The sequence below is a fragment of the Symsagittifera roscoffensis genome, chromosome 3, assembly GCF_963678635.1.
Source record: "Symsagittifera roscoffensis chromosome 3, txSymRosc1.1, whole genome shotgun sequence".
Lineage (NCBI taxonomy): Eukaryota > Metazoa > Xenacoelomorpha > Acoela > Convolutidae > Symsagittifera > Symsagittifera roscoffensis.
The window spans coordinates 25,881,265-25,904,536 of NC_087064.1; the positions used below are offsets into that span (position 1 = coordinate 25,881,265).

The following is a 23,272-nucleotide window of genomic DNA, read 5'->3' on the forward strand; positions in this document are numbered from 1 at the left end:
TTTCAAAAATTTTCAGAAAACTTATATTAATTTTTTTTCGCAAAATCTGAAAGTCCCAAACCTGTAGTTGGGTCCTGTCAGAGTTATCTCAAAGATTGCGAATCTTGCCTCCAAATATGACTGCTCAAGTGTAGTTTTCGAGATATGACGTTTTTTGTGATTTTTTCAAAATTTTTCTGAAAACTTAAATTATTATTAGTTTTTAAAAATCTGAAATTCCCAATCCTGTAGTTAGGTGCTGTCGGAGTACTCTAAGGAGTTACAAATCTTGCCTCCAAATATGACTGTTCAAATCGTTGTAGTTTTCGAGATATGACGTTTTTTGTGATTTTTTCAAATTTTTTCAGAAAACTTAAATTATTATCAGTTTTTAAAAATCTGAAGTTCCCAACCTGTAGTTAGGTCCTGTCGGAGTACTCTCAAAGATTGCGAACCTTGCCTCCAAGTATGACTGCTCAATTCTATGTAGTTTTCGAGATATGACGTTTTTTGCGGTTTCTCCAAAGTTTTTCAGAAAACTTGAATTATTTCTATTCTTTAAAAATCTGAAATTCCCAACCCTGTAGTTAGGTCCTGTCAAAGTACTCTCAAGGATTGCGAATCTTGCCTCCAAATATCACTGCTCAATTCTTTGTAGTTTTCGAGATGTGCCGTTTTTTGTGATTTTTTTCAAAATTTTCAGAAAGTTTAAATTAATTATTTTTCAAAATTTGAAATTCCCAACTCTATAGTTCGGTGTTGTCAGGGTACTCTAAAGAGTTGCAAATCTTGCCACATGCGACTGCTAAACGCGACTGCTAAAATGCTTTTAGTTTCCGAGATGTGACGTTTTTCGATTTTTTTAAAATTTCTCAAAGAACTTATCTACAACATGCACCCCTCTCAGTCATTTTTGATCCCGAGTAAGTTCATAATCTTTTTTTTTTCATCGAAAAGGATGCCTTCCATGTAAAGACCTGTATTCGGTTCTATTTAAGTTTGAGTATGACTTTTTTTTCTGCGAAAGGTTTTGGCAAGTTAAAATCAATACTAGCTTTTTCAAATATTAAATTATATCATTGCTTAAATCTCTTTGCTTTAATATTTGTCTTACATGCTAGGCACTTCACTGTTTTCTTAACATAAAATCTTGGCAGTGGAATTGTTCTTTCTCACTTTCCGTTTCTATCGTACCCGCTACTACAAATATCGGATTATTGTGTCTTACTGTCTTGATAAGAGATACTTGATCTGGGCATCACTTGTCGTTTTCCATTACCATTTTGACGTAATCTGGAATTAAATTAAACCAGCACTCTGCAGCGAACTTAGTATATTTTAGATCTCTGAATATTCAGTTCTTCCTAGTTTTGCTGCAGTTATTTTGACTTCATTGCAGCAGTTATTGTTCCAACAAACCCCTAGGAGTATGAGGGAACGAACTCTGGCCTAGGTTTTTTTTGGTTTCCCATTTCGATTCTGGTTTCCCATTTTTTTGTTTCCCATTTTAAAGAAAGCTCTTACGGGGTTCAAGTTAAGTGTGGTATCATATAATCATATTAAAGACCGGTCAGCTGTGACAAGGATTCTGTAAAAAATTGTTGTCTCAATGTCGAAAAAGTTGATCTGAATAACTTACATGTCTACAAAAACGAGAGATTGGTAGCATAATGAGTGAGAGAGAGAGAGAGCTTCAGGGGCGGATTTAGGGGGGCAGACGCCTCCTCCTCAGGCATTCGACCCCCTCGCCAACCAAAGAGTCCCCCCTTTGGTATTATTTTTTGACATCAGTTTTTTGCCAATCGACCCAAAAAATTTTCGTAAGGCGCTTTTGACGCCAATATATAGTAATTTTGAAGGGGAGCGCGCGCCGAAAAAACACATTTTATTGGTCATAATGTTCCAAAAAATGCCCAAAAACGGCTTTTTCGACCTGTTTTTTTTTCAAAAATTTACTTGCGGCGCAAAAACTTTTCTCAAACTAGGGTTTCTTAGTGTTCTGGGAGCGCTCGATAAATCTATTTTGCCAACCTCATAAAAAGGGTCGACAAAAAATTTTAAAATCCGCCCCCTTCCCCCTCGGGAAAATCCAGATCCGCCCCTGGTGAGCTTGCTGTCCAATTCTACTACATTTGAACGTGGTTTTAGCTACAACTCATTGTATTCTCAACTCATTTTAGCAAATTTTTATCCAATTGAACCCCCTTTCATCTACTACAAAAAAGTTGGAAATCGTTTTTTTTTAAATAACGATTTAAAAAATTTAAAGTATTTATTTTTTTGTTGTTTGTTTATTGCTTCCTTTATATTGCTGTGGTTGGAAAGTTCTGCGCTAATTGCACGGCAACCGGCGATTGTTGTTTCATTTTTAAAACACCAGAAACTGAAGGTGTAAGTAATCAAAAAATTTAATTTTCAAAAGAAATCAGTTTGCTAAACAGGACCGGATTTCAGATTTTTGAGAAAGCAAGAAAATTAAAAAAAAAAAAATTCGAATATTTTTAGTTTGACCTAATTAATTGAAAAAAAAATTTCGACGTGAATTGATACGGGCAAAGGTGGACCACAATTGCAACACATGCTTAGGTTTCAAAGTACTTTATCATAAATAGTTGGTTCTTGTCAAATAATATGACAATTTAACAATTGACTACAATTTAGGTCCATTATTGCAGTAATTTCATTCGAGTAGTGAGTGAAGTATATTTCGGGATTTTGACCTTTTGTTCCCATCTGTCGACTGTTGTCTGTGTGCAAACAGGCCTCTCGGAAAAGAAAGACGAAGACTCTTTTTGCTTCGCTCTTGGTCTGTTAGTGTTCGACCTAATGTTGGCTTTCACTTAATCCTGATAAAATTCACTCGAAAATTATTTGCATAACTATTTTATAAATTATATTCACAGATAAACTGTTTTCATAAGTTTGCTAAATAAAACCCTGTTTCCAATTTTGCGAGAAAGCGATGCTTCGATATTGGTGATTGTTCCGAACAGTAGTCATGGTGGGTCGTCCATCGAGTTTCACAGGTATGCAATTTAGAATGTTTGCTAGTAGCTAGTCATTTTTCGAACTTTTTTTTAAATTTCTTTTATTTGTGTCATTATTCATTTCGTAACTGTTTCAAATCGAGGCCATTTTTTGCCTGGCTTTCAACTATTGTTCTCTAACCCATCAAAACAGAGATCAACCAGTCAAAAATTTAATATTGCGTCAAATTCTACCCATTATTATGCTGTGGCAGTTTCTGATTTTTTGCGTTTTTAAATTCCATTACATTCCTTTGAAATTTATATTAACGTGTGGGGTGATAATTTAAAGAATTTTTTTTTCAGTTATTTCAAAATTTTTTAAATTGGCCTTAAAGTGCATTTTGAACATTCAAGGCTTCTCCCTGATATATGAGCAGTCTTATTCATTAAAAAAACTATAAAAAAACTCAAATCAAAAGTAACATTTGTTCATTTATTCTATGACTTTTGTTGTGGCCACAAGAAAGGAACTTCAAGTTCAGTTTTTTTAAACAGAATTAAGTTGTGTTTTGTATTAAATTTATTTCCAGTTGTGATTTTTTCAAAAATTGAAATAACAGACGGAAATCTGATCAGAGTTTTTTAAAGCCAAAGTATAGAAATCGGTTACTGAAGGTCAAAATGAAAATAATTTTCTATCTGGGTGATGTTTTGTGAAATTATGAGTGTTTGGAGTTTTCATAACTGCTAATTAAGAGAAATAATTCTGGCTTACTTTCAAATTTTTATTAAAAAAAAGAACTTGTAAGCCTATGCAGCTATGGAATGTTTCTGACTTTAGCAGCACAAAAAATTATAGAACCAATGATTCAAAACTTACTGCAGGGGCGTAATCTATCAAATTTTCCTTACTAGGCGGGAATTATAATTGGAAAGCATCCTTCCGGCACATCAGTAGTGATGGCGTCCAGCAATCGTATGAGTGCGGGCTCAAATCGCATGTGCAATGCTTGTTGCGAATAGTGCGCTTGCGAATTAATCCTACCTTAGTTAACCTTGCATAAACAACATCTGGCAAGTCAACTAAAAACTTGAAAGATACCATTGATAATTTCAGGGCACTGTATAATTTTAATGGTTGCAATTACTGGCAGATACTTATCGCATTTAACGAAAAAAAATAGGTTAGAAAAAGTGTGTAAACAAAAGTTAGAAATGACGCGTCACTCAAGAAATTTTGTAGATTCAAAGTTTTACTCATTTAGTTGTTCCCAGTAGCGCTATCGGTCATATTTTTGCTTGTGTATGCGAAATGCAACTTCACCTCTGTGTAAAAAATTCAAATTTAATCTACCGTCCAGCGCGTCTGGCGTAGAAGTAATACAAGTTTGAGGCTACAAAGTCCTGAGGTTTTAATCCGGACCGGGACTTCCTTTTTTTAAACTAGAAATTTTCTGTTCTTTCGGACTATCGTCAGTCTGTTTGTCTTTGTCAACTTAGATCTCTCTCGTATCACAAATTCTCTCTTTTTCTAGATTCAGTTTTTTTAAAATCTTTTTGAATACCATTAGTGGAAGAACTTGAGTCACAAAATGCGGCGGATATTTTGTTGCATTATTAAAAAAAAAGTTAATCAAAAATATTTGCTGTCGTTCAATGTGCACAAAAAGCCAGGCACCCTTCTTTGAAAGATCAAAACAAGTTCCACGAGGAACTCTGTAAAAAGCGTTAAAAAAATTAATCTTGAAAAAACTTCTGTTTTTCAGTTTTTTTTTGTTTTTTTTTACTTCCTTTTTTAGTTTCATGATCTTTGCTAATTCTTGAGGGTTATGCTGTTTTAATCCTGTTGTATCACAAGTGTGCCAAGCTCAGCTGTGTATTAGTTTCATTATCATCTAAGATTATTGTTTAATTTTTTTGTGCTTATTTCCTAGTTTTGTAGACTTTTTTTTCAAAATTTTTTCAAAATCTATTATACATTTAAATGCGGGCTTCACTATCTCGCCATGTTTAAGCTTTTTCAACGTATTATTTTTGCATGTTTAAGCTATATCGTATATTGCAATGTTTAAGAATTTTTTTTCGATTTTCCAATTTGATTTTAGTGGTTATTTTACCGAGTTTAAGTTAAGCAGCCCAATATCGAATTAGGGGTTGCGAATTTGGCCTCCAATTTTAAATGCCTGAAACATTTTAGTTAACGAGATAAGACGAGTTTTGAGATTTTTTCAAAAATTTTCAGAAATTTCAAATAACAAAATAATTTACAAAACTTGAAATTCCCAACCCTGTAGTTGGGTGCTGTCGGAGTACTCTAAGGAGTTACAAATCTTGCCTCCAAATATGACTGTTCAAATCCTTGCAGTTTTCGAGATATGACGTTTTTTGTGATTTTTTCAAAAATTTTCAGAAAACTTATATTAATTTTTTTTCGCAAAATCTGAAAGTCCCAAACCTGTAGTTGGGTCCTGTCAGAGTTATCTCAAAGATTGCGAATCTTGCCTCCAAATATGACTGCTCAAGTGTAGTTTTCGAGATATGACGTTTTTTGTGATTTTTTCAAAATTTTTCTGAAAACTTAAATTATTATTAGTTTTTAAAAATCTGAAATTCCCAATCCTGTAGTTAGGTGCTGTCGGAGTACTCTAAGGAGTTACAAATCTTGCCTCCAAATATGACTGTTCAAATCGTTGTAGTTTTCGAGATATGACGTTTTTTGTGATTTTTTCAAATTTTTTCAGAAAACTTAAATTATTATCAGTTTTTAAAAATCTGAAGTTCCCAACCTGTAGTTAGGTCCTGTCGGAGTACTCTCAAAGATTGCGAACCTTGCCTCCAAGTATGACTGCTCAATTCTATGTAGTTTTCGAGATATGACGTTTTTTGCGGTTTCTCCAAAGTTTTTCAGAAAACTTGAATTATTTCTATTCTTTAAAAATCTGAAATTCCCAACCCTGTAGTTAGGTCCTGTCAAAGTACTCTCAAGGATTGCGAATCTTGCCTCCAAATATCACTGCTCAATTCTTTGTAGTTTTCGAGATGTGCCGTTTTTTGTGATTTTTTTCAAAATTTTCAGAAAGTTTAAATTAATTATTTTTCAAAATTTGAAATTCCCAACTCTATAGTTCGGTGTTGTCAGGGTACTCTAAAGAGTTGCAAATCTTGCCACATGCGACTGCTAAACGCGACTGCTAAAATGCTTTTAGTTTCCGAGATGTGACGTTTTTCGATTTTTTTAAAATTTCTCAAAGAACTTATCTACAAAGAAATTCAAAAAATTTTGAAACTACTAACTTGATGAAGATACAACCTTATTGTCAGCGTACACCCAGGCGTCTCAAATCTTGCCTCTTATTATGAATGCTCAAACCCTTTTAGTTTCCGAGAAAAGACGTTTTTTTTTTTCAATTTTTTTTTTCGGGAATCTCAGGTTTAAAAAATTCACAAAATTTTGGATTCCTAACCCTATAGTAGGGTGCTCTCAGGGAGTCTCAGTGGTTGCAAATCTGGCTTCCAAATTTCTCCAGAGGCCCATTAAGTTTTCGAGATGAGGCTTTTAAAATGGGAATTTAAAAAATACCAACCCTGTAATTGGGTGCAGTCAGAGTACACTAAAAGTTTGCAGATGTTGTTTCCAATATATGCGGTTTTTTTCATGAGTTGTAGAAAAATTTCCAAGCGCCGAAGGTGCGTTAATTGCTAGTTCTTTTTATTTGTTTTTGAAAATGTAAAAAAGAAAATCGTTGCCATTATTGTTTTTGCCATTTTGTATTAAAAAATTTTGATGATTTTTAGTAGAAATTGTGGACATTGTCTTAGTAGAAATTCTTTTTGATTGGAAATTTATAGTTGTTTTTGATCTCTTCAGAGTAAGTGGTTTTAACTTGTTGAATTGGTTTTGGCTAAACCAGTTTGATTTTCTAATTACACGACTAAAAGACCCAATCGTTCCCCTGCTTTCAAATTTTTGGCTCTTTAGAGCGATGAACGAATTTCAGCCAAGCCTGTTAACACACGAGATGGCAAGTGTGTTGCAAACCGGTATTCGACATTTAATTAACTTCAGTTCTCCTAACCCGTTTCACTAATTAACTTCAGAAACATTAACTTTGTTCTCCAATCTACACGTGCGTCTTGGTGCAGTACACATGTTTACTGAGAGCATTTCGTTCAACGTTCTTTTAATAGAACAAATATTCACTTTTTTAAGAGTCGATTAACGTTGTTCAGACTCTTATATTGGCCGTATTGTTTTTTTGTTTTGTTTTTTTTTCACAAAAAGTCAGTTTTGAGTTCAGTTCATTTCCTTTTCTTAAGGCAAGACAAACTTCTCTATCGAACAACAAAATTGTAAAGGTCGCCAAAAACATGATCGACTTCTAGTTTTGAAAATGGAATTTAGTTTCCAGATTTCTCAGCGAAATAAAAGTCTTACTTTTTGATCCAGTTTCCTCAAATTGGTCCAATTTTGTCGAAAAAGTTTCAATCATTAATTGGTATAGAAAATCAAAGCGCATCGCAGCTGTCTTTTTTTTTGAAGTTCGAAGTTAGAGATTTTTTTCAAAAAAAAAATAATATAGTTCAGTATTTTGTTTTGTTTACTTGTGTTCCTTGAATCTTTTTCAACTGTCTGTTGGCTATGTTTTTCTTGGAAATTCGCAAGTTGATATTGTTTCAAAAAACAACTCAGTATTTTTTTCTGTTTCTTTATACGCCCTTTCCAATAGTTTGGAGTGACCAGAAAATTACACCCAAACCATACTTCGAATTTCCTAGGTTACATTTCAACCAAGGATTTTCAAAATTAGCTGTTTATTTTTCAGTGTTTTTTCATTACCGGTCAAGTTGAAATCATTTTTTAAGAATTTGTTTCCTCCACTTGTTATCCATTTTTTTTACCATCATACACGGTAATCAGGTATCTGATAATGTTTTGGATCATCAGCGATACCATTCAGCCAAATTTAATTTTGAAAAGTTCTTCCAAGTTTTGTGCAACTCGCAACTCGCTTGAAATTGCTTTTGTTCAAAATAATGAGCCCGCATAGATCTCAATTCATATTCAAGATTGACAAATTGACGTCAAAGAGTGCCTATTATTTTTCTCCGGCTTGCTGGACGCGAAATGCCTGGCTGGTATCTACACTGGTAGTAGCTGTACTATTCAGTCTAATAGTGTAGGTCAAGAGCGGCAATTAATGCTGAAACATTGCCTTAAGAAGCTATTGAAGTCGAGGAGTCCGTTTTTTCGTCTAGCGACAAGTTCGCTTTCTTTCTCTTCGCACTTGCCCGTTTCAAAAAGCGTTTGCGTGCCGTGTCATTTTCGCTGTGATTTTAGGGTCTTCAGGGATATTTAAGTCCACAGTTTCTCGTTGACTAGTGGAACGTAGTTCAATCTTCGTTCGTTTGAGAAGACGATAGTTTTTTTAACGGACGGACGCTAATTCTTTTGCTTTGTATGCAACATTTTTGAGTCGGCATTTTCTTTTTTTTTACAATTATAACAAGTCGAAAATTTCTCTGATAGTACTTTTATTGCTGTGCTTTGACATTGGCCTCTTTTCTTGCATCAATTCAAAATTTGGCAAAAGAGATTTGCACTTGATTATGTCTATTTGTAGTTAAGCTCATCAATAACCTCCCTGCATCTATCGAACTGACTAAAGCCCCTGGGTTGTCTGCATCGGGCTTAAGATTCACAATTTGTTCCCAAGGCGAAGTTCCATAAGTTTTTCATCTAAATTTTATTGATATTTTGATATATGATTTTTTGATGTTATTTTTTCTAGGGAATTATTTTGTCTATAATGCTTTCACGTAGTTTTTCCTTCTCATATTTAACCATTGTTTTTAACCCGCCGTTTGACATTTTTCTAAGTCTATGTATACATTAAAAGGCTTTTTATATCAATCATCTGAACTAGCCTTCCTTTTCTCATTTTGATAGAAAATTTTCAAAATCATTATTAGTTTATCTTCAAGTTCCTTATTTAACCTCCGGTACACAATTTTTTCGCAAAATTTTCCCATGATTATCCCGTTCTGGTTCCAAGTGGACAAAAAGAGTCCTTAATTAAAATCTACCTGTCCCCGGGCTGACAATTTCGACCCGATTGGCAGGTTTATCTACTCTGTCTCCCTCCCATTGCACTCCTTGCACGTGAAAGCTACCCCGGACATCGTGATTTTACCCAAATCGACTTATATTATGAAGCTGGGGGGTTTGTTTATTGGCCAAAGCACTGCTACTAGCCTTGCGTTGATGAGATTTAATGAAGTGAGCGTTGATTTAATTCAATTTGATGGCGAAGCTGATTTTAGATTCAAAAATGGAAGGAGAGGTTTTATTTTAAGATGGGAGTAATTTTTCAACATTGTTCAATGTTCATTTTGTGAGGCTGGAATATATCATCCATGTAATCACTTCATCTTTTCAATGTTTCTTTGTCTTCACTTTCAGCTCTCTTACTGACCATTTTAATAATACCTTTCCTTGCTTTGTTTTTGTAATTTTTATTGCACAATTTTTCCTGTCCTAGTGCTCATTTTCCTATTTTGAGCATGCTGAATTCCAAAATACAGGTGCAAAAGTGGTCTAATAATCTCAATTAATCTAATCAATATTTTATCTTCTGTTTGCTATATGGCATCGAGACAGTCCATGTGTTTTATTGTGCAATAGATTGCTTCGCATATTTAGTACCATGTGTTTTGAAGAGAGTCTGAATCTGATTCAAGTTTGCTTCCATTTTGTGCAATCCATTTTTATCCCCATAATTCCATCAACCGTAAATTAACAACTGCTCCCAATTAAATTGCTTCCTTCTTGCCAAACGTAAATTGCATATACCTTCCGCCCGTTAAGTGACTTAGTACGGATAAATCACGGGAAAAGTACTTTGATAAGTCCTTTTTAATGATCAAAACATACCTCTAAGGCTCCCAAATTGTTTCATCCCCAGCTGAAATTTGTTTTAGTGATCACGCTCTCAAAATTTTCTTCCTGTAATTAAAAAATGACCTTCGTTTTTGTGAACATTTTTAATTCGCTGCTGACTTCCGAGCCAAAAATTCCAAAACTAAAATAAAAAAAGCGGAGAAGATTTGTGTTTTTGTATTCAAAATCCATCACAGTTGAAACTCATTTGCTTAGGTTTAAAATTAGTTCCTTCGTTTCCGTGTGATCGGATTTGATTCTATCCCTCAAACCCCCATTCCCTGCTTCAAACCCGGAAATAACTCGTAGATATAAATTTGTATTTTCTGCCATGTATATGCTGACAATATTGCCTCGTAGGTAATGCACAGTTATACTAGGATCAGAGGACTTAGAGAAAAACTTAGCACCGAATCGAAAAACTGAAAAGCTGGTGTCTTTGCTTGTAGTATTCGTTCGACGTTCGAAGTTTTCTTTCTTTGGCTTACTCTGTTAAATTATTTTTTTTGGTTTTCTTCGAAGTAAGTAAAGGTTTTTCGGACTTTGCTTTGATGAAAAATATCTTGACCAGTATTTTATTATCAAAAATGGGTCCTTTCACATAACCTGTTCAATCAGAGAGTTGTCATATACCATGCAAGGCAAAAATACGTCATTTTATAGTTTTTCCTTGCCTCTAGGCTTTGTCCTTCCGTTTAAAAACGCATCGGAAACGCAAAAAAAATGGTGATATTTTTTTTGTATTTTTAAAACGTCTAAATTTTTCTAGTTTTCTTTATCCAATTCATATTGACATTTTTGCTTATTAACATCAATTTTCTGTTTTATGCAAAAGAAAACCGTTCCGCTGAATTGTTTTTTATTCTAAGACAAAATTAAAGACGCGTCAGCTATTTCGATACAAAGATAATAATGTTGGAATGTTAATCAATTTACAACAAAAGCGGAAAACAAAAAGATTTTGAATGTGTATCTTGGTTATCAAACAGTTTCAGGCAAGAAAATATTCTTTTGTTTCGCTACACACATAGCCTAACAAAAAGGGTCTTTGACTTTGCAAAAAAGAGTAATTATGAATAAAATTTTGAATTTGTGAAAAGAGGGACATATTTGAGGAAATTAATAGATTGGGCTCACTTACTTTGATATTGATAGGTTAGAGTTGGGTGGAATATATTTCTGTCAGTTGTGTCTCGCTCGTACGATCGGTTGTTTACCTATCTTTTGTTTCTTCTTTTTTTTTCTGGCTACGTCAGTTAAGAAGAGTTATCCTTCTTTTGTTAGCATTTGCCTCTCAATCCCCAGAAGCGGAATTGCCTTCGTCTACTTGGAGACTGAAATACACGCGTAAAATGACTTGTTATTTTTCCTTGATGATGTTGATATATGAGCACAACGCGTAACATTTTATTTCACATTTTACACTACACAGCTTTGAGGGATTTTTTCTTTTCCCGGTTGTGCCGCCGACACACGTACTCTTATTGCACTTATTATTACATTTTCAGTACTAAAAAAGGGAAGAAAAGCAGAAAGCATAGATCTTTTCTTGCTCTCAAACAAATATGCTGATTCGGCAAAGGACATAAAGTACTTTTAGCCGTAATTGCTACGATATTAAAAAAACCTCAGACTTAGGGCTGCAATTTTCATCCCAGCTTTGAAGCGAAGGATTTTCATTTCAGTTGTTACTTATAGTCTTACGTGCTTGACGGTTAACAGTTTCACTCAGTTAATTTCCCCTTTTTTTCCCCGTTAAAAATTACTGATTTCAGATTATCTTCCAAGTTAATCTAGAATTTGTTACTTCTCTACCTATTTTAACTCGAGTCGCATAAGTGAAGACAACCGCTCTGAATTAGAAATTTCATCAAGCAGTAGTAGAGTGTGAATGCTGAATTAAAATTGGGGTAAAACTGTGCCAAGTTTTATACTAACTAGACACGTCTACTATTACAATACCATTGGTGAAAGTTATAAGCCCTTTTAGCCCGAGGTCAAATGCCACACTTTTTGATTGCTTTCCGTACTTCTTTATTTCTTTCTTCTTACCACAGAATCCAGAAGTCCGTCATGACATTCCAGATCGAAGTCAGTTTCCAGCCTCGAGCGACAGAACGGCTTATCAGTCGTAAATCCGAACTATTTATGACACTTTTTCTTCTTAAAAGAAGTTATCTCTACGCATACTTTGGGTTGTAAAAGAACTTATGCCACATTTTTAACTGTCCGCTAAGTTAATTTTATTACCATTTCACAAAAAAATAATTATATTTTTTTTTTGCAAAAACTACTGCTTTCTGGCCAAAAAAGACAAACGCGTACTAAATTAAATTTTGTCTTTATCGGGGTGTGTTATTCTTTTAAACTGAAATATCATATTAGCCTCTCCTAATTTAGACGGCTGATCAAAATTTTATTTGTAAATTTATCTTTGTTTTAATGCTGAAAGCGCAGCTTTAATTTTTAAACAGCTTTGATGTTTAAACATTTCGTTTGGCAATGTCAACTTTCATCTAGTAGATTTCCTTCTTTGTTCCTTATGTTGCAAAATCCATGGAGTGTATTTACTGAGTGTAGAACCGGAGCTTTACTTTTACGTGTGGGAATTAAAAATTAATGTTGAAATGAAACTATAATGGTTTCAGACGTTTTCAATTGTACGCAACCATTTTTACACCGTTGAAGCTACAATGTTCTTTTCAACACGGCATATCCTTCGCTTTATATTTCTACTTACTTTGTGACGCCATGAATTTTTAAAAGGCGCGATTTTTTCACAAAATTTCTCGACTCTTTGTCTCAACAACAAAAAAAAAATCAAAATCGCTATTCTGAAAATACAATAACTACAAATGAGTTTTCTATTTAATGAAGTTTCATCATTTGATTGAAATTTGTGAAAAGTCACAAACGCAACTGAAAAAAATTAATCAAAAAGATTCTTTTTTGTTGTTATTATTCCATATTTTTGCCCTACATTTGAAAGAAAATGACAGTTATGCTTGATTTGATGAAATGTTACTGACCAACCAATTTTGAGTAAATTGTATCTCAAGTCTTATAAAGGATATTTTGCTTATTCGCCGATTAATTTGATCCTTAAACCCAATTTCTGTTGCCATATTGATGCTCACTTACCAACTTTTCGGTAGTCATTAAAATGTTACCAATTAATTTTTCAAATTATTTATGCTGAAATGCATATTTTTTTCTGCTTTTATGTTAGTTTATCTCCAGTTTTTACTTATAAACCAGCGCTAGTTGAAAGTTAAAAATGCCTCATAATAACCACATGCCATATTCGTACCAAGCGCTCTGTTCCCCGCTTGCTTCCCGAATGGCGGCTATGAGTGCAGCGGGTGGCCACCACGCCCCTCACCCGTCAGTAGTTGACGAAAATCAACCCCCGCCTCCCCACCCCCACTTCCAGTCAGACTTCGATTCCCTCTGGAAGTACCCCTTCGCTTTCCATCCCGCCATGTTCCAACAGCACTCCACTGGCCATCGCAGTTTCGCAGGAGTGGAGTTAACCCACTTTCCCCCCCATCACCACTCCCCCATGACCCCTCTGAAATATATCACAGCCCATCGTAACTTCAACCCCCACCATCAGCATACGCAAAGTTATCTTATCGATTCCATATTAAATCAAGGTCAGTTTTGGATCAATAATCTTCGCCGAATTGTAGTTTGATGTGTCCTTCGGGATGAATGATGCATTTAATTTTTTGCAATTTTTCGATTTTTCGACTTAGTGCTTAGTTTTGTCTTATAATTTTGGTTTTAGTATTTTAGTTTCTAAAAAATGGTTTTTCAGCTTTGCATCAATTGTTTAAGCGTACGTGGCGCGGCAGCTATTCAATTTGGTTAAACCAAGAATGTATGATACAGCTCAATATAATTCTTTTTCCGCTAAAAAAAGCCAAAACAATGAATTTTGGTTTTTATACTAGATCAAAAATAAATGTTGAAAATCGATTTTTATAAAATCTGCATATTTTCTGTGCCTGTGACCTTGCCAATTTTGCTGGTTTTTGAAATAATTATCCCGTTGTCTTCCTCATTTCAGCTACTTCTCGGGTGAACCCTTCCGGTGGCACCGGGCCCGAAATGGACTCGGCTACCGCTGCTGCCACTCTCGGCAGACGCCCTCTAGGCGGAAACAACGCACACCGATCTTCACTAGCCAATCAGAGTCGCATTAGCGCCGCCTCCCACCACAACCAGACCAACCCCATGCTGCTCAACGGGGGAGGACTCCGGCAACAAAGTGCCAACATGGAAGACCACCCGGTGGCACCCGAGGAGCTGATGCTGCAGTTTGCGACCCAGAATGGAATCGGAACCATGTATATTCCAGGAAGTAAGTAGTTCAAGACGATTCTATGAAAAAGTTTTTTGGTTGCCTCCTCGAAAACAGGAGGTGACCAAAAAAGGTCATACGGCGGGTTCAATTCAATTTTCGTATTGACGTCTTTTTGATTGTGATTCAAATTGCATATGAATTTTTTGAAAAAATCAGTGTCGAGAAAATTTTTGTAAACTAGTTATGCTGATTTGTGATGGAATGATTGACGCTGATGTATGATCTGGATTGTTCTGTAAACCTTTTTTGGTTTGTCTCCCGACCGAATTTTTCTTGTAATGAAACTGTGCGTTTTTTGTTCCGACCATTAAAAATGAGCAGGAACTTTGTATGCGGGTGTGTGTGTGTGTGTTAGTTTTTTTGTTTTCCACGCAAAATCAGCTACCACAAATAATCATCGGAGAGAGTTCATTGGTATATCATATTGAAGCCTTCATTCAGTCGTCATTCGAACAATAATAAAAAGTTTCGAACAAACTCTCCGAGAAAAACAGGTTTAAAATGTTTAATAACTTTTTTTTTAATTTTGAGCTCACAAAACTTGATTTTATTAACAAAAAAATTAATTGTAGATGTTTCTTTCAGCGCTTATTTGACAATTCAAAAAATATAAAACTATTATATAAAAAAAATAAGAAAAAAATGTTTTTTTTTTTCTAGTTTTAATTTTGTTTTCTTCTTTTTTGGTATTCATTTTTTGAAAACAAATAATGTCGATCATGCCTAATTCTCTAATTCTGGTTCATTCACTAATTCGCTACGCGATCATATAGTTCTCAAATCACTCAAGCCACTAAAAACTAACCTAATTTGAATAAAATTTTTAAAACGTTTTTTCCCTATTTTTTATGAACATGGTCGGAACATTCTGCGCTACTTACACAGCAACCGGCTATCCTAGTTTTTCTTTGGCGTTATTTTTATCTCGTGATTCGATTGTTTTGTTTCCATTCTATTCGTTTGGATTGACTCCTTTTTAAGCCCACCCCAGTGCTATCCAAAAAACTATGTAGGATTAGTTTGATTTAACTTATGACGGTTTCCTTTCAATTCCGTTTTTTCATTGGCGCAATTTAAATATTCCAAAATCACTTTTTTTATGTAAAAAATGAGCTAATGTAAGTTTTTTTTAGGAGTTGCAGATTTGTTGCAGCTTAAAATTTTTTCTTTGCTTATTAATTTATGCCATATCTATCGGCTCACTTGCTATATTGCTTGCTGCCATATGTTTTTAGTTGTATTGACTAACTTAGAAACAATCTTTGAAACTTGCGAATGTCGTCAACTGTGATTGATTCGTTTTGATGTAAGTTTCGTGAAAATATTGATAACCATTTTATGAATTTTTTTGGATTATTTTTTTCTCTTTTTGAAGTATTTTTTCTCACAAATCAGCTGAGGTCGAATTAAGTTTTTGACATAAATTTACGCTCATGGGATTTAAAAGAATTGAAAATAACTTTTGACGAGCAAGTTTTGTTCCGACTATTTCACAAAGTGAAGGGAAGAAAGTATGAAAAGTATTACGTACGTTCAATTTTTCAAGAAACTCTTGAAGAGAAATATTAAGGTGACAGTTTTAAACGCGTTGAAACCATTTTTTAATTTACGGGCTTACGAAATTATTCGTAGTGTGGTTTTTCCTAGCACTCATTTTTAAAATCTGAATTTTGGAAATATAAAAGAAACAGAAAAAAGTCTTGTCTTTTGTTCGAACTTAATTTTTTTTAAAAGGAAATTATTCTCATTTCAACTTGACTCCACAGGTAGCTCCTTTTCCGCTCTTTTGTGAATTGCGCAAATCAATTTCAATTATGACTGCCCGTTACTTCCCAAGGACTAATATGAACGACTGACCTAATTATAATAATTGGTTTCCTGACCTCTCTCAGTTTTTTTGGACGGTTTCTTTTCTATTTTTTTTTTTCAATTATTCCACTAAGTTGATGCAAGGCTAAAGTTTGAAAACCCGCTAATGTGTTGATAATGTGATCTTGAAACAGTACCTGGCGATGATTATAATCAGGCACCTCATTCAATCCCCATCGCAGGGTTATTTAATCCCTCTAAGAGGCACGGCACATGAAATACAATATGGGGCTTTACAAAAGATGTAAGGCAAAAAAGTTCATTTTGAAAGTTGAAGTGAATAAATGCATGAAGAGTCCCGTATTAGGTCTTCTTAAGTATAGATTTACTTTTTCTCTTCCCTGTGTATTTGATTTCTGGGTAGAAGTATTTATTCTTTATTCTTTGAGCTAAGATAACTTTTCTTCGCTTGAAGTGTGGTTTTTAAGCTTGAGTCTTTTCGGCATTTTCGGTCTTTTTTTTATCTGCAAGAAAAAAAAACATTTCAATTTTATGCCGATTAAATAATTTCATCTTTTGGTACCCCGTCGGGTCAATCAAACTGATTGATATTATCTACAAGTGACCAACCGAGATACCTAATTGGAATCCATAAGTGGCCAAATGCGAGCCAACTAACAGAAAACTCAGCTAACCGATTATTGAATATATTAACCGTGTCTTTAAATGGCGCTTTTTGATTAGAATTATATCAAAAGAATGATAAGTAGCTATTTAACACCGGTTAAAAATGAAATAATTTTGATCTTTTTGTTTGATAAAATTTTCGATCCTGTGTTTATTCGTAAACTTTTGATAGTGATTTTTGACTTTTTCTCCTAATTGGCTGGCCTGTTTCGTCCCAGTACTTTTCCGGTTCTCACAGTGACTGGGCTCTTGGGCAAATTAGGCAATTGATGAAGCGAACAGAACCTGCTGAAGTGGGTCAACTGATTTGATTATTGGCTTTTCATTCATTTGAGGTGTTAATTAAAATCAAACCCAGTCACCATATTGAGTGTTCGAGGATCAATCACCACGTCGATAATTGAGACTGAAATAGAGAAAAAAAATCCAATTATAGGGCAAAATCTGATTGATTAAAACGAAATGGAACACTGTAAAAGTGATTTCCATTATAATCACCCGCTCTAAGAACTCACAAATTCGTTAACTTCAAAAACTGACCCATCAGCGATTTCAAAAATTGTGACATCCCTTTTTCGGGTGTTTATTTCTTCTCTTGTTATAATTTTTACCAATTAGATGAGGTTGAAATAAAAATCGGCCCTAATAATGAGGCGTTACCTTACTACGGGGTAAATATGAATAATGTCGCGATAATTAGTGGTGAAAAAAGGGAACGCCTTTTTGTTGCAGCCTTATTAGTGTAGCCTTACATCATAAAACCTGATCTTCCACTCAATGCCTTTTGTTTTCTAATCTCAGGGGATAAAATTGATTCCGAAGGTCTGTTCCCCTAAAAATATGTTTAAAATGCAAGTAAAACCTCAATTTTTCAGTCGTTGATGCATTTATTTAATTTTGCAGAAATTCGAGAATGTAGAAAATTTGATTATGACGGATGTTTGGTGTGTTAACTTTTACGATTTGAAATTCTAAAAACTTAGAGATTTTTTGCTTTAATTATTGTCCGATCACCTCTTGATTTGAGTTGGACTGAAATCGGGTGCTGTTATTTTTTTTCTTGTTGTTCTTTGTTGTTTTTCTAATTCAATTTTTAGATGGGACCGCATTTGGGCTCTCCGAGAATGAAGTGAAAAGAGAATGAAGTTGTTACACTTTTTCGAAGTATGGATTAGCTTGTGTTTTTCCTCCAGAAATTTCTAATCACGCGGAGACCAAATTACGCGGCGTTTTTTAAAAATTATTTTGGCTATTATGCGCCCATTTTTGCAGCTTTATTCCTATTCGATTGCCCTCTTTCTTTGAAAAAAATAACCGAATGAAAAATACTATTTTATTGATAGAAAATTCGAAAAAAATGGTTCGGCTTTTCATCTAACCATTTGAGCATAAGTTTCTTTTGTTGGACATTCTGTGCTACTTACGCAGCGATCGTCTATCCTTAATCATTTTGGCCAGATTTATTTTTAAAAATTCAAATCCAGCGAGTGCTTTGGAACCCCAAAATTCCTAAAGCGTATCAATTTGATCAAAGAAACTGAAAAACTCGAAAAAAAAATTAAGGTAATCAATCGTTTTTTTCCTCTTCATGAATTGCTTAACGCTTTTCCATCTTTCAGTTTGTAATAATTTTTTTCAGGCTGTATGTTTTCTTTCATTTTCTGAAGAATATTAATCAGACAATGTTTTTACTAAAGTAGATAATATAACACCAATTTATAAGATTATACAATATTCTATCTAAGTTTTTAATGATGTTAATTTTAAGATTATACAAATTTCAATTTTATCAATCTTATCAATAATAACATTTTTTTTCCAAGATTTAGATCAAATGTTCCTATTGTTTTGTAAATTCGAAAAACCGAAGTAATTTTAAGGCATATCAAACGCAGTTTTATCCAAAGTATGGTTTTTTCACCGTTATATTTTAGGTATTCGAATTTAAACCGAATTGATTGCCAATATATGTTTATCTTGCGACTGCAGTGTTATAAGCTCAGTTGAATATTTTGCATCGCAAGTTGTTTGATTTAGTGCAGTTTGTTGCAACATTTAGGCGTTAGTTCAACATCATATTTAGTTATCACGTTTATATTAATGAAAATAATTGCTGCCTGGAAAAAAGTAGCTTCAAAGTAGTACAAAAAGACGAGTTGCTCATACTTATTTTCGAATACCAAAAAAATATCTTGACTGAAAATTGAGTGAGAGATTCCCTGTTTCTGTAGGACTAATTATCTGTTATGATTCTTTTTTATTTCTAAGTAATTTCGGTCGAAAAGTTAATCATTAGTTTTGGTCTTTGGAAGCAGTAAATAAAATTAATCATGAATTTTTTTTAGTTTTTCGGTTTTTGTTTTTAGTTGTTTAAAAAAATTCATTTTGGCATTTAGGAGGTATAGATTGTCCAGTAACAAAAATTCAAATGGTACAAAATAATTGAACTAGATATTTAATTTCAAAAAGGAATCTTAATTTTGAGGAAACCATAAAGTTCGGAACAAAAATTGTTTTTTTTTCCAAAAAATAATGTTTTTTTTTATGGTTTAGTTGAATTGAGTAGCTCTTCCTTATCGTTATAATGGTAATGCTTATAAACAATGTTCGACGTATTCAGAAATAAAAATGATGGCTAGTTATCGTGCGTGCAAGTCTTACAGAAATTTCCGACCACATTAAAAAAAAAGTTTCTTCTTTTCAAATTGTGTCATTTTTGTTCGTTTAGTGATGAGCATTCAACGAAAGCACATGTGTTTACGAAAGCTCAAATTTTTGGCATTGTCATTAGTTATAGTAAACTGGGCAAATTTGATTACAATTTTCATTTAAAAAAACATCGAAAAATGAGTAGAAAAACACTCTAACTCATCAAACTTCAAAAAAAATTAATGTCTATTAGTTTTTTCTGCTTTTACTTGAAAGAAGGCGCTAAAAAAATTTGGAAGCTTAAATGAAAGTTTCACGGCTTATTTTTTTATATGAAGCTTGCTTGCTCGCTTTTTCTACTCCAATTTAAACTTTAAAAAAATTAAATATGGTTCGAATCACGGCTGAGAGGGCTTTAGTATGATTGTAAACTCGAAGCATACCGATGACATTGCCTGATTTTGCGTGGAAAAGGAATACCAAGTTTGTCCCCATGCTCAATGGTCGGAACAAAAACACTAATTAAGTTAGGCCAATTATTCAGCGCTTTACTTTCTTCTATCTCTGCGGAACTCATGAGCAGCAAAAAAAATGAAACTGCTCCGCTGATGACATCGTAGTTAAATGCATCTTCTGACTAAGAAATTTGAATAAAACTAAAATCAACGCTTAAAAATTTTCTGAAAGAAAAACAAGCATTCTAGTTTGTCATAAACGTTTGTCTGGTATGTTTGATAATTAATCCGTTAATTAAATTTTTGATTTAAAGAAGAAAGCGATGAATTGTTTTTACGCGTGGTGTTTTTTTTTTCGGTCAATTTTTGACTTTTGACATTGCTATTTTGACGGAATTTTTTTTGACATCATCCGCTAGGTATTGTTGTCTTGGAATGGAAAAACAATATTTCATATGTGATCTTTTTGAATAAATTCAGGGGGGCTTAAGAATTTCCAGTTTGGACAATTTGGGACTATTAGTTCGCGTTATATTTCGCGCTATTGCCGCATGAGCCAAGATTTAATTCGGCTTGAAAATCGTTCCAAATTGGTTGAAACAGACTATTTGTCAGAAGTGCTACATTAGTAGGAGCGAGTTTCATCACATGATACTTGGGGGGATGACATTTTAAAATTCTCAATTTTTTTTTAAACTTTTTTTTGAAAAACTCATCTATTTTTAAGCAAATACTGCTACATAGATTTTAAAAGGCATTCAGAACATTCAGGGCTTCGCCCTGATACGAGCAGTTTTGTAAAAATTTTGGTTTCTGTATAACTTCTCTTTCTGTGGGTTGGCTGTGTTTTTTAAGGCATGCGCGTCCATCCCATCTTCAAAAACTTAACCAATTAATGAGCGCTTTCTTTTCATTTTCCTCTTGAAACGCATGAGCAGCAAAAACGAGTAAGTTACTGATGCTTCATTAGATAAATGCATATTTGAACGCTGATATCATTCTGAAAAAAAATAAGCCAAATTTTTGTAAGGTTGCGTCTGGTTTGCTTGATACATAGTTATTGAGAATGATTATTTATAAAGTTTATTTTTGAATCCTGTTTTCTTCGTGAGCTCATTTCACTCAAATTGTATGCCATCGTTTTATAGTTGTCAATCTTCGCATTGAAAAAAAATTATTTTGAAGTTCTGATTAGCATCTCGTAAAAACAGCTTAGGAAAGCAAATTAGCCTTCAATTCTTCCCGATTTGTTTTATTTTTATACATTTGGTGCTCCTTTGATCCCATATGTGGGTCGCATGTGGTTCGCTCAACGATCTTTGTCTTCTTGTTCAACATTTCCTCCTGGAATGGATGAAAAAAAAAACAATTTGCCCAGTAAACAGTACCAAGTAAGCATAATATTTTTGTCTGCTGTACTGCCAGATCGAATAACCTAGTCAAAAAAACTTCGCTCAAATAATCGAAAAGCTAATGAATAGAATTACAAATCATTATCAAGTATATCGAAATTGCATCAATTTTTTGAAGAGCTAAAATAATCAGCCTGACTGTTTAAGATTATCGGACCAAATGTTTAGTTTTCTTATAATAATTTTCCAAGCTCAGAGGTTTCTGTTATGAAGTTCTCGGCCGTTTGAAAGATAAGAGCCTACTCTCCCCCTCTCAAAATAAGCAGAGTCCGATGGCTGATTAGTTGCTTCACCTGTCCTGCAGTTTACCCTGTGTTATAAGTATGTTTGCATTAGCCACCGGGCTATATTTGCAGAAATATCCCCCAAATGTGTACCCCTATATTACTCTGTATCTGTGCCGCTATACCCACCAACGCTGATTAGAAGCCGTTTGCTATAACAATAAGCAATCAGAGCAACTACTTGCTGTTATCTTGGTAATAACTTCTCTGGTCAACTTTTTCTATCTACCTATTTTTGGCATGCCGGGAAGATAAGGTTGAAAGTAGCGCTGAGTTTATAGTTGGTCTCATTTTCAGTTCTGTTGGTATAATAAAGTAAAGATACTGATGCTGTACATCCGTGTGCCAACTTGTCACTTTTCCTTCTCTGCAAACAAAGTACTAACTTTCTAATAACTTGGTCGTTCTTGCTCTCTCTAACTTGACCAGTGTAGATCAAATGTTTACTACCATCTATGTATTACATATGCGCCCTTGCACATTATAATTCTAAAATAGTGGATGATAGATACTGTTTATGAAATTAAGTCGGCCCCATATCGTGAACAAACATCCGTCCTGCTCTTTCATCGACTATTTGCCATCAACACCGTTGCTATCTACAAGCTTTTGATTGATTTGATCTTGATAATTCCAGTATTAATACCTGAAACTTGTACCAGCAAACTGTGGCTCTCTCTCTCTCTCTCTCTCTCTCTCTCTGTCACTTCCTAGAAGAATAGCCTAAAAATTAGTCGCTTTACTAGTAGTTGTTAAGTTTTCATAATGATCAAGCTTATAGTATCTTGGCTAACCATCGAATTCCTAACGATTATTTTTTCATTCCACCTGACAAACTGAATGTCTTGTGATGATCCATCCCTAGATGATTTGTCACTGTTCAAATAAATTGAAACACTGATCAAAGTTTGCGCGTCAAAGTTGGTAATAATTTTACGCAACCTGATTACATCTACCCTAACGAGCTAGTGAAGCCATGTTGATGTGATTTATTAGGCCTAATTTTTGTTTCTTCACCCCATCTATCAATCGGGGCGGGTGTCTTAACTTGAAGAGACAACCTAGATAGAACAAGATTTATTCTCTTCATTCGCCAATAAAACCAGACTCTTTCCAATTTTTCCTTGCTTCTATATTACCATTAATGAGTTGTTTTTCCCTCGACTCTCTGTGACTTCCCTCTTGATGCCATAATTAATGGTGGCAATATAAACAAGCATTGCCGCTCTCAAGTAACGAATTTAAATGCCTGAATATTCTTCACTTTCGTTACCCAATACTTTTCATACTTGATATATCACCAACACTCTTTTGAACTCTTTAAAGTCTACTCGTGCAATCGATGACAAAATAGAATTTGTTCAAGAGTCGAAGCAGTTTGTTGTTGGAGGGAACTTTAGTTCAAACAATCTCGACTTCGCCTGTCAATTTGTCCTGCGAATCTTTCTATTGTTCTGTTGTTTCATCTCAAAATTGACAAAACTTCGTTTCCATTACCATATTTAGATTTGATCGGGACTTACGTGTCTTTCTGTTCCTGGATTTATTATCACTTCAAATTTTTAGTCAACCCAATTATTAGGGGAACCTTTCACAGAGCCTAGTTGTTAAATGAAGATATTTAGAAACTAAGTGGTAAAGAACAGTTTCAGTCAAAAGCCTCGTTATAAACGGTGTCGCTTTATTATCTACCCTTATTTGTAATTGTGCTACTCATTTAAA

At 34.1% G+C, this 23,272-nt stretch overlaps 3 protein-coding genes across 7 annotated transcripts in view; 1 reads left to right on the plus strand and 2 right to left on the minus strand.

Moving 5' to 3' along the window:
- Nucleotides 1–23,272, minus strand: part of LOC134842165 (uncharacterized) — a 423,659-nt gene that overhangs the window by 182,225 nt on the left and 218,162 nt on the right. The window lies entirely within an intron of this gene.
- Nucleotides 1–23,272, minus strand: part of LOC134842166 (uncharacterized) — a 409,681-nt gene that overhangs the window by 168,241 nt on the left and 218,168 nt on the right. The window lies entirely within an intron of this gene.
- LOC134842497 (teneurin-1-like) overlaps nucleotides 1–23,272 on the plus strand; it is an 82,079-nt gene that overhangs the window by 37,852 nt on the left and 20,955 nt on the right. For 3 of the 5 annotated variants that reach the window (XM_063858865.1, XM_063858867.1, XM_063858866.1), the window contains one exon: nucleotides 13,958–14,251. In XM_063858865.1, the coding sequence (XP_063714935.1) occupies nucleotides 13,958–14,251 (294 nt within the window). Of the gene's footprint in view, nucleotides 1–2,890; nucleotides 3,006–10,980; nucleotides 13,542–13,957; nucleotides 14,252–23,272 lie in introns of those variants that run through there. The other 2 variants (XM_063858869.1, XM_063858868.1) reach the window with 2 other exon arrangements.